This window comes from Branchiostoma lanceolatum, chromosome 6 (genome assembly GCF_035083965.1).
Source record: "Branchiostoma lanceolatum isolate klBraLanc5 chromosome 6, klBraLanc5.hap2, whole genome shotgun sequence".
NCBI classification, from domain to species: Eukaryota; Metazoa; Chordata; class Leptocardii; order Amphioxiformes; family Branchiostomatidae; genus Branchiostoma; species Branchiostoma lanceolatum.
The window spans coordinates 7,643,144-7,661,318 of NC_089727.1; the positions used below are offsets into that span (position 1 = coordinate 7,643,144).

The 18,175-nt window shown below is 42.2% G+C and overlaps 1 protein-coding gene across 3 annotated transcripts in view; it reads left to right on the forward strand.

Annotated features, from left to right (window-relative positions):
- The window catches only part of LOC136436366 (cytoplasmic dynein 2 heavy chain 1-like), an 85,806-nt gene that overhangs the window by 35,414 nt on the left and 32,217 nt on the right, over window positions 1–18,175 (forward strand). For 2 of the 3 annotated variants that reach the window (XM_066430280.1, XM_066430282.1), the window contains exons 49-72: window positions 162–299; window positions 814–946; window positions 1,435–1,575; window positions 2,599–2,831; window positions 3,332–3,426; window positions 3,806–3,933; window positions 4,319–4,461; window positions 5,217–5,459; window positions 5,858–5,995; window positions 6,683–6,827; window positions 7,583–7,712; window positions 8,158–8,281; window positions 8,563–8,684; window positions 9,068–9,154; window positions 9,512–9,638; window positions 10,411–10,662; window positions 11,905–11,925; window positions 12,527–12,625; window positions 13,424–13,547; window positions 13,999–14,162; window positions 15,289–15,408; window positions 16,056–16,190; window positions 17,105–17,248; window positions 17,726–17,815. In XM_066430280.1, coding sequence (XP_066286377.1) covers window positions 162–299; window positions 814–946; window positions 1,435–1,575; window positions 2,599–2,831; window positions 3,332–3,426; window positions 3,806–3,933; window positions 4,319–4,461; window positions 5,217–5,459; window positions 5,858–5,995; window positions 6,683–6,827; window positions 7,583–7,712; window positions 8,158–8,281; window positions 8,563–8,684; window positions 9,068–9,154; window positions 9,512–9,638; window positions 10,411–10,662; window positions 11,905–11,925; window positions 12,527–12,625; window positions 13,424–13,547; window positions 13,999–14,162; window positions 15,289–15,408; window positions 16,056–16,190; window positions 17,105–17,248; window positions 17,726–17,815 — 3,276 coding nt within the window. The remainder of the gene's footprint in view (window positions 1–161; window positions 300–813; window positions 947–1,434; window positions 1,576–2,598; window positions 2,832–3,331; window positions 3,427–3,805; window positions 3,934–4,318; window positions 4,462–5,216; window positions 5,460–5,857; window positions 5,996–6,682; window positions 6,828–7,582; window positions 7,713–8,157; window positions 8,282–8,562; window positions 8,685–9,067; window positions 9,155–9,511; window positions 9,639–10,410; window positions 10,663–11,904; window positions 11,926–12,526; window positions 12,626–13,423; window positions 13,548–13,998; window positions 14,163–15,288; window positions 15,409–16,055; window positions 16,191–17,104; window positions 17,249–17,725; window positions 17,816–18,175) is intronic. The other variant, XM_066430281.1, reaches the window with a different exon arrangement.

An 18,175-nucleotide genomic window follows, 5' to 3' on the forward strand; every position in this document is an offset into this window, starting at 1 on the left:
TACCAGGTACTAGTGAATTCAATGAGTCCATTGCTGAAGTCTGGTCCCTCCGTTCCTCCAATTTTTGGACGCCCTGTCTATAAATCCTAGCTAAAAGCCTGAATCTATAATTCACTAGTATAATCTGATGTTAGATTTTATCTAAAACCTTTTCCGTGTAGGTTCGCTCCAAGTTCTCGGTGGATGACTACAGCCACTACCTGTTCACCCCGCGTGACCTGACCCAGTGGGTGCTGAGTCTGCTCCGCCACGATCTGGCAGGGGGCGCCTCTGCAACCAATGCAGACAACGTGCTACAGGCAAGTCTCACTCAGGCATACTTTAGAGTTTAAAGAACACTTGCAGCTAGATGTGCAAAAGTTAGGTGTGATTGGTTGCTCTGTGTAATATAACCAGCTACAGGCTGCTGTGCCATGTGCCTATGATGAAGCTGGTGTGTTATGCCAAAGGGCGGTCATACCAGCTATGCAGATATAGATACAGAAGTTACTGTTAGTATTACAGTATCATATTTTGCATTTTCATTGCTAGGTGTTTGCGATGAGCATGCAACAGTGTTGTAGGTAATTTATTTTGTGACAATGGAATGGTATTATACAGTAACTTTATAAGCCTATTGTGTCTTTTTTAGATCCAACATGGAAGAGCAAGAATTTTCCCTTTTAATCTTCTCCTTGCTGCCTAACTCTGTAACCAATAAAGAATGGGGTGCCAAACGGCTATTTCAGTGTGCTTAAGATTAAACATGTTTAGCTTAAGACCTACAAAAATGTATCTGTTGTTCAAAACCTTGTTTCTCTTGTTTCTGACCAGACCTGGGCGTTTGAAGCCTGTCGCCTGTTCAGGGATAAGCTGGTGGGACAACAGGCCAGGGACAGGTTTGACGGCATGCTGTCAGCTGTGCTCCGCAACGACTGGAGCTCTGATGTCATGGACAAACTACAAGGTGAGACAATCCATACAATGTCATGGTGATAATGCCATACAATAACATATAGCTCTTGAAAAATTGATCTTTGGCTATTTTTTCAACTTAGAGGCTCTCCCCAAACACAGAACCCCATTTGACATCCTGTCCAGGGGACATCCCTAACTGGAGCTAAGATTATTATTTTCACCTATGTGAAATGAGGAAATTCGTGTACAGTCCCTTTCTCAAGGGCACAACATTGGAGAATGTCCAGACCTCTGGGTTCTAAGTAAAACACCCTACCATTACACCACTGTGTTAGCCCTCATCAATAGCCATTTGCTACATGTAGTTGGGCAACCCTGGCTGTTCATGTGATAACAGTTACTTGTTTATGCTGAACCAATAAATAGAATAAAAACAAGTCCACCAATGCCACTTTATATGCTAAAAAAAGTTTCATTTCAAAGAAAAGTCTTCATAGTTTTACGTATTCCTGAATGTTTATCCGTTCATCTCCATAGGTGGCTATTACGTGACTTTCGGGGCTCGAGCGGAACTGGCCACCCCCCCTGGTGCCCCCATCCCCCCCGCAGGGAAACAGGTGGGCTGGCTTGGCACCGACGACTTCAGGAACGTCGTCAGCAAGGGACTCGTCAGCTACAGTAAGGACGCTCCTGGTCTTGTTATATTTCACCCATACCACAGTCCGGTGCAATGGCCTAATTGGCAGAGTGTTTGCCTTGCATACGGTAGGTTGTGAGTTCGAACCCCGGCCGGGTCATACCAAAGACTCTAAAAATGGTACATACTTCTTTCTCTGCTTAGCACTCAGCATTTGGGAAAGAGTATGGAAGTTAAACACACACATCACTACCAGCGGACCAGCCCCCTGCTGTAGTGACTTGCACTTGTGTGGCCCAAGGGCTTCGAATGGGAGATGGGCGCCCCCCTACGCATCTTCGATGCATGGGACCACTTTAACTTTTTTAACAGTATGGCATTATAATATGAATGGGGATGCCTGAGGAAGAGTCCATTCTTGCAGGGGGGTCAAATTTGGAATGCTCCATTTCGGACCAGGATGAGTCTGCAATAGATCACTTCTAGGCAGAAGTTTCTTTTGGAATATCTAAATTTTGTCCCGGTGTGATGTTGTCACAGTCCATTTTTGCATGGGGAGGGAGATGGGTGAAATATGCTGTAATGGCTCGCAAATGTTGCCTGTGTAGTGTTATATTTCAAACTTTCCTCATGTATTTTGAAGCTAATTTCATGTGCCAGTAACAGGTTGTAACAGGTTGAGAACTTGTGTTGAACCTTGTCTTAAAGCTATACTGCAAATTGACAAAACGTATCTCAGTCATCATTAGTCTAAGTGAAATATTGCACAAGGAATATGAACAACAGAGAACTTACACGCATCCTTGCATGATATACAGATGTAGCCAGCTACCCTAGCCAAAATGTATACCTGGGTATGTTTTAGCTAGGGGTACATTCTGGGCTGCTGCACCTGCACTACAAATAGGAATATCTTTCTGACATGTTTTTTTCATTAACCATGAATCTATTGCGTCTTTTTTATTGCGTCATGTTAGATGGCACCCGATATCAGCAACGCTGCCTGGATGACCTGTGTATTGCTGTGTTGCAACTTCAATGAAATAAAAATTGCGTCTTTTCAGTCCGTGAACATCGTGAGCTGGACATCCTGGTGTTCCAGGAGGTGTTGGATTACATGTCTCGTGTGGACCACGCCCTGGCGCTGCCCGGGGGGTCCCTGCTGATGGCCGGGCGCAGCGGCGTGGGAAGACGTACGGCCGCCTCGGTCGTGGCACACATGCACCAGTGCGAGCTCTTCACGCCGAAGATATCCCGAGGCTACGGACTGAAACAGTTCAAGAACGACCTGAAGACAGTAAGTCATGGATGTCATTATTTTGGGTTTGGTGGAAAGAGCTGTCCAGTCCAGACAGTAGAAAAAGCTGTCCAGTCTGGCTGGGGCAAAAAGTTGGGCCCAAACTTTTCTGCATGTGGTTGCTCCCCCTGACAGAAAGTGATAGAATTGCAAGCAGTATGGTGTGTCCCTCTTTCCACCAACCCTACCTTTTGTGCCAACAATTCTAATGGAACATATACTTGTGTACTAAGTAGTTGTGCTAGTCACATTTCAATCTGCCCAATGATATTCAGTACCGCATATCATTGGAGTCAAATCAGAAATATGAGTTGACTTAATCTTAACTGAGAACTGAACATAAAGGGGAGGGAATGGACAATACAATGTGACATGTAGTTATGCGTCTCTAGCCTTGTTTTCATCTTCATAATCATAATGATCATGGAATCACTTCCACCAAACAGTAGCAAAACACAAGACCAACATCCATAGCACCAAACACCATTCCCCTGTTTTAGATCCTCCAGCAGGCAGGCGTCGAAGGCCAACAAGTCGTGTTCTTACTGGAGGATCAACAGCTGGTCCACCCACAGTTCCTAGAGCTGGTCAACAGGTTTGTTTTAAATCTTGTTTTAAAACGTCTCTATATAGATTATGAAGTGACTCTTTGATAATCACTTAGTCCATGAAGTGTATCAGTTTGTTTTGTCTAAGATATTTTGATACTTAGCAATTATTACCTTAAGCACCTTTCTTGTTCTGATGTCTTTTAAGCAGCTATTCACATAGCAAAGGAGACATAGTGACTGCCACTGTGTCATTTTACGCAAAATGTAAAATAGGCTAGAAAAAGTCTTGCTCTTTAGTTCTTTTCTCTCTTCTGTATTCTTTGAAATTGATTGATTTCCTCCATTTCTCCTCTCACTCACTCATTCATGCATTCTTTTACTCATTGATTTTTCATTTCTTCATCTGTCCCATCCTCTGACCAGTCTACTGGCAGCAGGAGATATCCCCGGGTTGTACACACCAGAGGAGCTGGACCCTCTCCTGGCACCGCTCAAGGAACAGGCCTCACAGGAGAACTTCAGGGGATCCCTGTACAACTACTTTGCTGCTCGTGAGTTGGCTGAGACTTGTAGCATTCTTAGACTAGCACTGCGCAGCAATGCTTGTTATAGCTTGTTATGCTGTCCATGTCAAAATTCCATGATTGTAATGTGTAATGTCTTTGTCAGCAGTGCAAGCCCTTTGTAATAGCAACAGGCTTGTTGGCAGCCTTGGCTGTGTGTACTGAACAGCCGAAACAATAAATAAGAGAAAAAGAACAGTTGAGCTACACAGTAAAGGCAAATGAAAACACTCTAAGACTCTTGTTTTTCTTTTCGGGATACCTTGTTTCTTCACTCTCAAAGTATTGTGTTCAGCTTGTCAGTCTCTGCTTCCACAGACTGCAATTTCTCTATGTTCTGCTATCATTGGTTGCCTATTGTTGTTCCATGCAGGTATCCAGATGAACCTTCACGTGGTCCTGATCATGGACTGCAGTAACACTAACTTCACGGTGATGTGTGAGAGTAACCCCTCCCTGTACAAACAGTGCCTGGTACAGTGGATGGAGGGATGGAGCAAGGACAGCATGCTTCAGGTCAGGGACAACTTTGATTCATACTGAACAGTGATGTTACTGCTAAGCCTTCTCCTTGCTGCCTAACTCTGCAACTATTAGAGAATGGGGTGCCAAGTGGCTACCTCATTGTGCTAAAGGTTAGAGGAGAATTTTCACTAACCCTGCAACAAAGTGGTTTAAAAAGAGCCCAATGCCCCAATTTTGTGAAGTGTATCGGCAAAGAATTGCTAGTAATTGAGTATCACCAATATTCCTCTAAAATATGCTAAACCAAAAGTAGGCACATATAATTCTAATGGATAGCTTTTAGACAGACTCGACACTTGCACGGAGTGAAAATGTTGTCCAATGTCTATTCTTCCATCACTCCTACCTACCAACATGCTTTTATGTACTGTATACTACATGGCATTGTGCATTTATGATTTCCATTTAACTCTACTCAAGATGATGATAATGATGAAACACAGTGTTCCACTTTGGCAGCCAATAGGCTGAAATACATGTAGAGTTGGAACATTCCAACGAGTTCAAATCGTATCATAGCACATATAATATTATTCTAAATTGCATGTATACAGCGTAACATTGAAAATGTAAATATAAACTCATCAACAATAAAATCTTCGGTTCAAAGTAGGTATTGACTTACATTGCGGTTACTCTTCAGTCAGTAGTAACACTAGAATTAGTCAGGAATCTTTACAGTGATGAGTAAGAGGTCTTAAAAGAAGAGAAAGTTGTAATAATTATATGATTTCTTGTGACTTCAGGTCCCCAAAATGCTGCTGTCCCGCCACTCGGAGATGGGGGGTAGTCTGCTACCTCCTGCAGCTGGGCAGGAACCAAAGAAGTTTGCTGGGGGCGACGAGCTCGTCAAGAATTTTGTGAACATCCACGAGTCCCGCCTGGCACACGGCGCAACCCCCCGCAGATACATGACCTTCCTGCACACCTACGAGTCTGTGTATAACCATAAGAAGGAAGGGGTGCTGCAGAAACAGTCACATCTACAGGTAAAATAACAGTCATATCTGTTGGTAAAGAAACAGTCACATGTACAGGCAAAGTGACAGTCACATCTACAGATAAAGTGACAGTCACATCTATAGGTAAAGTGACAGTCACATCTACAGGTAAAGTGACAGTCACATCTACAGATAAAGTGACAGTCACATCTACAGGGAAAGTGACAGTCACATCTACAGGTAAAGAAACAGTCACATCTACAGGTAAAGAAACAGTCACATCTACAGGTAAAGAAACAGTCACATCTACAGGTAAAGAAACAGTTGTTTGAAACAACTTATATAAAGAAAGTTGAAAAACTAGTCTACGAGGTAATCAGTTTGTGAAAGTTGCTGTCCTGTGTGAAACTGACCTTACACATGTTGTGTTAATAATGTGTTGACAGGCTGGAGTGGCCAAGTTGAACGAGGCCAAGGCCCTTGTGGATAAGCTGAAGGGGAGTGCAGCAGAACAGAGCGCTCTCCTGGCACAGAAACAGGAGGAGGCTGACGCAGCACTCAGGGAGATCACTGCCAGCATGCAGGTAAGATCAATCAATCAACTAATCAATCACCTTTATTTAAACTGAAAAATGCTCTGTCTGCCATAGCCTTTCTTCCCAGAGGTCCAGTTTGGATAGTGGAATACAATCAAACCTGTACTTAGTCTAGTTAACCTCTACATAAGGACCACATATAGCCATTGATATTAGTGACCACTTCTGCATATTGGTCATTGATATACAGTCAAACCTGTAGTAGTGACCACTTCTACATAAGGACCACCTGGTCATTGATATACAGTCAAACCTGTAGTAGTGACCACTTCTACATAAGGACCACCTGGTCATTGATATACAGTCAAACCTGTAGTAGTGACCACTTCTACATAAGGACCACCTGGTCATTGATATACAGTCAAACCTGTAGTAGTGACCACTTCTACATAAGGACCACCTGGTGATTCGTATACAAATTCAAACCTATATTAGTGACCACCTCTGTACCTACAATGTAAGGTCCACCTGGCCATTGATATACAGTCAAACAGTACAATTGGCCACTCTAGTAACGACCACCTGACCATTGATACACAATGTAGAAGTCAAGCAGTCATAAATTTTAGGAATATGTGAAGAAATTGTTCCCCCAGATGACCCCGCGAGGATTACTTAGAGATTGTTTTTTGTATGTATCATAGATTTATCAATTTTTATGTTTGCCCTCCCCAGAATGCGAGTGAACAGAAGAGTGAGATGGAGGTGTTGAAACAGAAGACAGCGGAGGAGAACAGTAAGCTGGAGAAGAGGAAGAAAGCCATCGACATCGAGCTGGCCGAGGTGGAACCTCTGGTGCAGGAAGCCAAGCAGGCTGTCGGTAAGAAAAGTTTACAAAGTTTTTAGATTTCAGTTTCATTTTCCACCAAGAAAGGACATCTTACTGACTTTATTTGGATCCACAATTAGCTTACAATGTGCAGCTATTCTTCCTGTGGTCCTCAAACAAATACAAAATACATATACACATAGATACAACATTACGCAAAACTGTCCCACACAATACATTAACAAAGGATAACTGAATAAAAAGTTCACAGAAGAGTATCAAGTGGGACATACACATAATAACAGTAAGTAAGTTCTTGGATTTGAAAAAGCACATATCAACAAAATTGTTTCTTGGATGGAAAAAAATGTTGATGAACTGGAAGATCAAGTCGAGTCTGAGGAGTGAAATTCAATATATTAGTCAGATTCGAGTCTTTCTCAAAGCACTCTGTTTTCAAGTTGTTCTCATGCTTTATTTTTTCTTTAGAATGCACAAGAACCAATGAAAGAAAGAAATCGATGTGGCTTAACATTTTATATACATTAATCTATTACTTGTATTTGCCTTTTCTGCTATATTCATGATCCTGTGACTGTCTACCAACTCGCAACTCGTAATGGCAATTAGATCGTAATATTAATGTAAGATGATTTGCTAATTGATTTTTGAGGAAAACTTCAAAGAACTTTTGTTGAACTACATCTCTTGACCCATTGTTCAAATGTGGGAATGGAATGACAGAAAGTTTTTGGACCAATTATTCATTACAGGTTTGAAAATCTTTTGCTGTCTGTTATTTACAGGAAACATCAAGTCAGATTCGCTGTCTGAGATTCGATCCCTGCGTGCCCCGCCCGACATCATCCGCGACATTCTGGAGAGCGTGCTGCGACTCATGGGCATCTTTGACACCTCGTGGGTCAGCATGAAAAGGTCAGAGGTCACCTATGTACAGAACCCGTAAAGCAACCACCTGTTAGATTTTGATTGCCTTGTCATTTTTAGTTCACAGAAAACTATTTCTCAATTTCAAAAAAAGGGTTTGTTCAACACAAGGACATGGCCACTTAATCACTAAGTCTTCAAGGCAATGAACTGAGTTGATGGAAGATGAATCGATCATGCTAGAAGACAGTGGTGAACATTCATTTGGTTTTGAAGGCTTGCATGTTGTACACAAGATGGAAACAGCCTGTTGTCATTGAGAGAGTTCCATAGTTTGGCAGTCTGTGCAAAGAAGCTGTGGCTATAGAAGGGCCTTGAGACTGGAAATTGAACAGTGTAATGATGTGAGCTATTGGGATACCTACTGAGTTTTTTGTTTTGTAAAGGACTGTTTCACAAATATAACAAAACGTGGTGTTTTTTTCCATTCTAGTTTCCTTGCCAAACGTGGGGTGAAGGAAGAGATCATGTCCTTTGATGCCAGAAGGATCACCCCAGAGATCCGAGAAAGTGTGGACGAGCTGTTGCACAAGAACAAGGCATCGTTTGACCCAAAGGTTTGTTCCAAATCCTTTTGTTGAAGTTGCCATCAACTTTTTTTATGGTGGTGATAGTTGTCAGTCACCCATTGAAAGGAACTTTATCCATCAGAAGCATAAGGTCAGGATTGTGAAAACTGAGTTTTTCTCGGAGCATTTTGACACTATTATGATCAAGCCCCTCCCTATTTACTAAGTTTTTCAGGGTTTGATTCTAATAAGATGGCTGTTTTCATACTGTGTGTACTAATAACATTAGATTTTGAATGTAAAACTGTTTTTGCTTATTTTGTACCCAGAATGCCAAGCGTGCCAGTACCGCGGCTGCCCCGCTAGCGTCCTGGGTGAGGGCTAACGTGGAGTTTTCACGGGTCCTGGAGAAGATCGAACCTCTGGAGACCGAACAAGCTGGCCTCAAAAAGTACCCTGAGCTCTTCTGTCACTTTATACTTTACTGTTACATTCACCCTTATGTACATGTACACATGCCTTAAATTTGTTGTTTGGAAGGTTTAAAGCCATAATTTTTCCGGCCTGTCGTACTGGGTTTTTGTTTTTTGGAACACCTTTGAATTGTGTAAAAATTGTGAAGTTTTGTGACACAGCTCTTGGAACTCTTTAATATGTAATAATTGTGCATGTTATATGTTTTAATTATGCATTTTGCAGTAGTTGATATCAAAAAAAGAGGATAGTGATGTCGTTGATTACAGTGAGGCTTTTTAGCAATAGGCAATTGTTTGTTAAATTTAGTTTTATGCCATAATATAATGTTCAATTAACACCCTCACTTCCCTTGTAAAGGAACTTGCAGAAGGCTGAACATCGCATGGAGAAGCTACAGAAAGCGCTGGACGCTGTTGATCAGAAAGTAGCTGAGCTCAGAGATAAGTAAGTTCTACTTAGAGATATAAACTCCCTCATTATCATCGTGCTCATTTATACAGACTTTGTTTATTTTTGGAGACTTGATCAGCGGTAGAAGAAGAAAGTAAGGCTTTCGTGGTGTTTTAAGTTCCCGTTTGAAATGATTCTGGACATAAGTGATACATTGGAAATGCATTTTCACTGTGTCTGGATGAATTGCGGAGGAGAGGTCACTGTGAAAACTGAAAATAAAACCACTGGTAATATTTCAAGATTTGCTGTACAATGTAGTTAGTTTTAACTGTGGTATACTAGCAGTATATGGGCATGCACAGAAGACAATAAAACTAAATTAAAATGAATATCTTGCTGTGATGATAGATTTGAGAAGAGGACAACAGAAGCAGCAAAGTTGAAGATTGACGTGGACAAGGCCAATGAAACCATTGCTGCGGCCGAGAACCTCGTGGGCAAACTGGACAACGAGTACAAGAGGTGGAGCGCACAGGTAGGGTGTTGGAACTTTCCACTGACATACAGGAGGGGTGTCCCTGTGGTGTAGTGGTCTGCGCTTCTGTTACTAGCCACATCTGGTTCAAATTACTTGGACCAGAAGGCCCGGGTTCAAGCCTCGGGTAGGACACCTCTGGACAAGAGGCGCATTGAGTCATACCAAAGACTCTTTAAAAATGGTACATACTTCTGAAACAGTATGGAAGTTAAACACACTCCACTGCCAGTGGACTAGCCCCCTGCTGCAGCGATTGCACCACAGTGTGGCCCAGGGCTATTAAACAGAGATGGGCACCACTCTAAACACCTTATGGTGTGGGAGGATTTTAACTTTTAACTAACTGACATGCAGGAGAAACCCTTTTCATTACACACACGAAAAAGAAACTTTCAAATTGAATGCAAACTGTCAAACTCCAGCCAACGCTTTTCCATTTTGAAGAAATGGCAAAATAATGTTGATTGAGAAGATTGAAAGTAAAAGGTTTGGCAAGCAGTAAAAAGATGTTCTCTGGAATAAATAGTAAAGGTTTAGAATTTATTACACTGAAAAACTTGCCCTGCATATACATGTATTTTCTTCCTTAATCTACATGTACATGCACTGCCTGCTAAGGTAGCCTTTTGGCACCCAATTTGTATGAGATATGCTGTTATGCGGCAGGGAAAAGGTTAAATCCATCTAGTGAATAGGCCTCTGCAACTGTATTTGATGATGATAATCGGTTCTTGATTTTACTTGAGCTTAACATATTTTAAACCCTTAGGTTGGTGAGCTGCAGTCGGAGCTGGACACCCTCCCCAAGCGCGCCCAACTGGCTGCAGGTTTTATCACGTACCTCGCCAGCACCTCGGAGGACGAGCGTCGGCAGACCCTGGGGGCGTGGATGGACGCCACCAACCTGACCGGTTTCGACGTCCGCCGTTTCCTCAGCAGCGAGCGCGAGCAGCTGGGCTGGAAGGGCGAGGGGTTGCCCTCCGATGACCTCTCCATGGAGAATGCGCTGGTGATCCTACAGGTCAGCACTCCATGTATAATTATGTATCTTTCAAAAGTCTTGACTTTGGAAAGGGAGTACATCCGGGTTTTTTTTAACAATTCAATCTCTACATTAAGATAAGATACAGAGATTATTTCCAGATGTTTTGATTGACATCTGTCACTCTTCTTCAGCGTCACTAGAATGAACTGGCAGATCAAATCAATACTAGGCTGAAGTACATCGAACTGGAAGAAACGGTTCTTTCTAGTGACACTGAAGAAGAGTGATGGATCTCCCTTAAAACGTCCTGAAGAAATCTCCAAATCTTTTCCAGTTGTAGAGATCAAATTGTCAAGATATTGTTACCTGAATGTCTAACCTTCATAAAAGTATCAGGGTTGTTGATTAGGCCCCCTCTCCACTAGACCGCAATGGCTGAGGAACAGGAGAGCAACCAAAATTAGATTTGTGTCACCCTTGATTTCATCCTTTTTGTAATATGATGGACAATGTAAAAATATGATTGAAAAGAAGCAATCTGTCTATTTTTTTAATCTTTGGTCACTCAAGGGTCACAGCTTCTGGTGGAAGGGTGGTGTTACAGACAGAATCGTTTCAGAAAATGGTCAAAAAATGGTTTTATCTGTATTTTTATCTGAAACTGACGAAAAGTTTATCTTTTTATTACGTAACTTACAGCGTTTACATGTGGTCTTTTATTAGTTAAGAATGCAACTTGTTTCACTGTTCTTAAATGTAACATGAAGAGGGGCAAGGAAAGGGAAAGGGTTTTGATACATATTTTAGATTCTACAACGGACTTGTCAATCTTGTCAATCTTTGTGTGTTTCATTGCAGCATTGTTCTGTATCTTGTCTGTGTGTGCATTGTTTTAGTCTACATGACATAATCATGTTTTGATTTAATTTGTTCATCATGACTTGTTGTTCGTTTTCCTTTAATTTTGCAGCTGAGAAACGTGACAAAATGTGCAATGACTGAAAAACATTTTCGCCAACATTTTAAACCACTTACATGTATCTATAACCGGCCTCCCTTGGACAAAAGGCTTAAAAAAACAATGACGCTTAAAAGACATTATCTGCTTATTAATCCAACATTGTTATTTCTGTGTTTACGACATGTCTTGGTCACTATCTGTGCTGGCCTTGACTTGATTGACATCACTGGTACCCTTCATCGCATCATCAAACCATCGTGGACTGTACTGTATGTGCTCTGCATGGCCAACGTATTTAATGCCATTACCACACTCAGCTGAACAACATGAAGGCGGGGGTAAGACCAAGTCGGGAATAAGGGAACGTGGGATGAAAAAATACCGGAAACAATGCCATGCATGCAGTGCAATATTAAACAACACTGTGGTGTCCAATGTTTTTGCTGCTTGCTTGTGCAACTTGCCAACACCTCTAATGATGTTCATAACATCACAGCCATCTTTCCACAGAGAAGAAATGCCAATTAACTAAAACCGTCAAGATGATATTTTTTTTACGTTTGACCAAAATCAATGTTCTTCTCCGTGGAAATCTATTTCATAACCTTTTTTTTTTTTATTACCTTTAACCGCAACTTTTCAGCATGCTATAATTGCAGCATCAGCTTTATATATTGCATTATTAACACAAGGCAGCCATTATTTTTACTGATTTACCACACATTGTGCACCTCTTTTAACATTAACCATCGTAACCACAGCATCCTCATAACTATCTTAACCATGGCATCGCCGCTGATGCCCGTATCACGGCTGCCGCTCACGCTTGCTGACGCTTCTCCGCTTTTCCGCTGGTAAACACGGGGACCACCAGGGTGAAGGTTGCTCATTATGTTTGTCGGAAAAATGTGTGACGTGAACTTTCCTGGTCTTTTGTAGAGTCACCTGCGACCTTTCTTGGTCGACCCGTCGTCTCGTGCTGCGGACTGGCTCAAGGTCCACCTGAAGGAGGCCCGCCTGGAAGTTGTCAACCAGCAGGTATGAGACCCATTCGGTGTGATATGTGATACCCTCTTGAGAACCATTGGGAGATGGGATTCTGACATGTTTTTATGTGGCAGCTATTGGTCTACAAAACTACAGTAACGTCAACTGGCCGAGTGGCTAAGGCTAACGGACATAAGATCGAGAGGTCACGAGAGGTTCGATCCATGTCATTCCTTAGCTAGATGTTGTTTTCTAGGGGAAGGCACTTAACACAACTTTCCCCACTCCACCCAAGTGTAAAAAGGGCTACCTGACTTCAGTTGGGGAGGTACAAGGCGGTGAAAGAAGAGGGATGATTTCCGCCTTCCAATACCTTATCCTAGACACAGTAGATTACATGTAACAACCCTCTGCCCCTATGGGTTCCAGGATATGAGACCTTTAACTTATATAAAAATCCTGACTGAAAATATACCTTTCTGCCTACGGCGAAGGCAATAACCAGCTTGTTGCAGGTAAAGGTTGTAAGGGTGGCAGGTTTATGATACCTGTTTCTGTGCCTCAGGATGCCAAAATCTGAGTATGCCAAATTCAATCTCTACAACTGATTAGACTCTTAAGAGATCACTTCCGGACGTTTCGAGTTACATCCATCAGCGTCACTAGAATGAACTGGCACATCAGAACGCTACAATACTAGTACATCAAACTGGGAAAAAATGGTTGAACATGTTAAAGTCACTAGCTCCTGGAAGTAATCTCCGAATCTTATCCAGTTGTATAGAGGTTGAATAGATTGTACTCAAATGTTGTAATACCTGGATGTCTAACCTTCATAAACGTACACAGGATGCCAACTTCACCACTGCTCTGGAGCTCGCGGTGAGATTTGGTAAGACCCTGCTCATTAAGGAGATGGACGGGGTGGAGCCCATCCTGTACCCCCTGCTGAGGGGAGACCTCACCAGTCAAGGTAATGTTGTACATTTGTTTTATTTTCGCAGGGACTTAGTTTCACAATAGGATGGGAGAGAAGGCTTTGACCATGTTTAAGGTAGTTAGAGGTAGAAACAATTCTGTTGTACAGTTTTGTAGTGATACATTGGAAATGCATAATATTATGCAATGGAAAGATCACCATGGAAATAAAACCACTGCAAACATTTCAAGATTTATACAATTACAGTAGCTTAATTTTGCTTACCATTTACACATTGATTTTCGCTGTAAAGTGTAAAATAAATATGCGGCTCCAGGTGTATAACTGAGGGACGACTGCGGTGCTATAAATGCCAGTTAGCTTGAGGAATGAATCCACTCTACTATGCTAAAAAGATCCCGGCTTGCAAAGAAGCTGGATGTTTTTTGTTCTGACCATGATTACCAGTTTTTGACTTTTTTTTAACACGACTTTATGTTTGCAGGCCCACGTTTTGTTGTCCAGATCGGAGATAAGGTAGTTGACTACCACGAAGACTTCCGCTTGTTCATGGCCACTCGGAACCCTAACCCAGAGGTCCCGCCTGACGCGGCCTCCATCATCACAGAGGTCAACTTTACCACAACAAGGGCCGGCTTACGGGGACAGGTAGGGCTGGATGGACCTGATTTGTTTATCTATTTTTATTTATTTATGCCCTGTTTAACCAGTACAGTGTTTCATTATGCTGGTGTGTAGTTGTGTGCAATATGTGGTTACTGTGTTACTATTATCTAGTGGGTTATTGATTATGTTCTTTTATGATTGTACGGTTTATAAGGCTCAACTACATTTGATGTATGTGTTTCTTGGGTGAGAGCCGGAAAAGGTTATACCTGTTCTCTCACCCCATCCAGATATGTGGTAAATTTTAATAAACAAATAAACAAGTATAGCCCACCTCAGAGGCGTAATCACTGCTTTACAGTGGAGTCCTGGATCACAAGTAACAGGAAGCAGCGTACAATTACTTTCATACAAACAAACAAACAAAACTAACATACAGTAACAATAGATGATGATGATAACAACAATACTGATCATTATGATGAATAATGGCAAAAAAGTCTGTTCCGATAGGTCGTCATTGTGAGGTCATTCCCCCTACCGCTTAACCCTGTGCTGAGCAATGCAATATTGTGTTTTGTGGGTGCCTCACCACAAAGAGGGTTGAGGCAACAAGAACTATATTGTCGGACCTGTTACTTCTTGTTTTATTATTTGGGGCTTATCTGTCTGTCTGTATGTATTTCCATGATTTCAAAATAAACAATTCAGCATTGCCACGTAATGTAATCTATGTCATACCTGGGCCACGAAAATGGGTGTTCTGCATCAATAATTTTCCGTATCACACGTTGTTCTACTTGTATCACACAGGCTTCCATAGAATATTTAGAATACATTTCAAGTGTGCTGCTGTCGAAATGTTGAATACTGGAGGCGGTCCTTGAAATTGCAACTGTCAAATTTTTTAGTTTGAGGACACCAACTTTTCTCAACTTCTGGTGCATCTCGCATTGAATTGTGGGTTTTCATGGGTGGGTATGACAGGTGTATTCTGGTTCCAGCCCTCATGTGGGTCAAAACACCTACGCCCATCGGGTGGTCTTATCCACAGTCGGGCTGGTACCTCGGGTGAAACGGAATACCCTGTGTTGTATTCTATATGACACACATTGTATAGCATAGTGCAGTTGGGTAAAGCTTGCCATCTCTGATTGTTGCCATGCAGCTGCTGGCCACCACGATCCAGCATGAGAAGCCTGAGCTGGAGGTGCGTAAGACAGAGCTGCTGAGGCAGGAGGAGGACCTCAAGGTGCAGCTGGCCCAGCTGGAGGAGTCCCTGCTACAGGTCAGGGGTCAACTGTTTTGTACGGCTTACCAGTGTTACAGTCTAGAATGACCAGTCACACTCATGTCTGGTATTTTTAATTCCATCACGGAGTGAATATTTAAATCGTTTTTGGCTTTTCTGTGTGTGAGTGTGTATCCACTCCCCTCAAACTCTCTTCGGGCCATACCCGGACATTCGGGACGTACCCACTCGAAAGTCAGGCCGTACCCGCTCGAAATTCACGCCGTACCCTTAAATTCGGGCCGTACCCACTGAAAATTCAGGCCGTACCCGGTAAATCGGGCCGTACCCTGTATTTTTAGACTGTACCCAATGACGGACATTTGTAGGCTATGTTGGATTGTATATCACCGCGGTACAGGGTATCTAGACGCGACTTTCACATGACTACACGCACTGTGGTCATCTGCCATTGGGTACAGTTTAAAAGTACAGGGTACGGCCCGAATAATGTTTCTTTTTGTTTGTTTTCTTGAATTGAATTAACGAATAACATCATTTTATCATTGACAATTTTCCATATAAGGGAAAAATTGTTATATAATTGCAATATCATGACATTGTGTAAATGTTAAACTACAGGCTCATGTATTTTCTGTGAGAATACCTTCATCTTTACACTTGTGTGTGTTGTGTTCAAACAGGAGCTGGCCAACGCCCAGGGTAACATCCTTGAGAACAAGGACCTCCTGGAGTCCCTGAACAAGACCAAGGCCAGCAGTATCACCATCACCGACTCACTCAACGAGTCCATCCAGCTGCAGGACTCCCTGGATAAGGTCTGTGTGACATTAATCACAATCATAGCATGTCCAGGAGGTGTCCCTGTGGTGTAGTGGTCTGCGCTTATGTTACTAGCCACATCTGGTTCAAATTACTTGGACCAGAAGGCCCAAGTTCAAGCCCCGGGTAGGACACATCTGGACAAGAGGCGCATTGAGTCATACCAAAGACTTTATAAAAATGGTACATACTTCTGAAACGGTATGGAAGTTAAACACACTCCACTGCCAGTGGACTAGCCCCCTGCTGCAGTGATTGCACCATGGTGTGGCCCAGGGCTATGAAACGGAGATGGGCACCACCCTATGTATATACCTTATGGTGTGGGAGGATTTTAACTTTTAACTAGAAGCATGTCCAGAGCACAAGATATCAATACCTGACTTTTCGCTGCAGTATCATAAAAAGCAGCTTTGTGATCTTCATCAGTAGGGAAATTGCATTTTCATACTGAGGTGAGGTCACCTTGATTTCTGTATGAGAGAAAGAGAGAAGTACTACTTGCCATGGGTAGTCCCTTCTTTTTTCTACATCATAAACTCATTGGTCTAAATATCTAAAAATGATGGCTACCGAACCTCATTGTTTGTTGATAACTTAATTGAGGTATCAGATCATGTTTTCATCTTCCCCCACCCCCTTCCATTCATCCTCCTGTCCATTCACCAGCTGTCCATCCGCTTATTCTTTCATCCATCCATAAATCCATCCATCCTTTCTTCCTTTCTTCCATTCCTCCATCCTTCCTCCTTGGGATTCTGTTCTTGTCGCCCACTTGTTTTAAGCATGAATATATGTGATACAATGCTAGGCTGCAATACCATCATATATTCCTTGGTTGTTTTATTTAATGTCATGCACTGGGAGTCTGCAACTATCAATGTGATGTGTTCTTTTATTTTGTGAACAGGAGCGCAGTGCATACCTCCCCCTAGCTGAGAGTGGTAGCACCCTGTTCTTTGTGATCAGCGACCTGTCGAAGCTGAACAACATGTACCGCTTCAGTCTGGCCTCCTTCCTCAGGCTGTTCAAGAGAGCCTTGGAGACCACTCAGGTAGGGACAAGGGTTTCCTTCTGCAGTTTTCATGCAGATTGATAGGTGGTGCTTCTGATTTAGTATAACTCAGTCAACTGACCTCACATGGCATTGCTCAGGGAGTAAACTAAAGTAACAGTAAAGTACTAAGTAATTTAAAAGCAGTTTGATCTTGAAGCATCATGCTTGAGATGAAGCATAAAAAAGTAATGAATGCATTTTTTTATGGATAAAAGCTCAAGCTTTGTAAACCAAGCAGACTTGGTCACCCCTACTCTTCTTTTAAGTGTATTGGGTTCTTTAATGTGTGAATTTTTTAATGCCCAAAGGTTCCCCTTACAGACTGCAATTTTTAATGGTACAGACTAATGCATTGGGACTTGTAAAATGCAGAAAACTCACCCGACTGATGCCATGTACTGACTAGTGTTGACCACAGTTAACATTTGTTGCTGTTGTTAATCATAGGAATACTTTCTTCTACTTTATCTACAGGACCCAGGTAGTACGGACATGAGGATCAAACTCCTGATCAAGTCTCTACAGAACTTGGTGTATGAGTACGTCTGCAGGTCACTCTTCAAGGTATGGAGCTGTGCAAATCATTTCCTGCTCAAGACATGTGTCTTAAAGGAGCATTCCACTCGAGAAGCGGGTATTATAATTATCAGAGACTAAATTGCTATCCGATAATATATATACATAATGGTTGAATCCAGTTTGTTTCGTCAAATTTACCATGATTTAAATCCTGAACGCAGGGCGAACATTATAGCGATCAAGTTCTTGAATTCCCCAGAGGACCCTTCCAACAATGTTTCGTACAAAAGTACCCAAATCTCTGTATTCCATAACACGATAGTTTTCAAACATTTTGTGTACCTTCCTTAGTGTGTGATAGTCACTCAACTGCTTTCGTTATTAATAAGCTTATCCCATCTACCA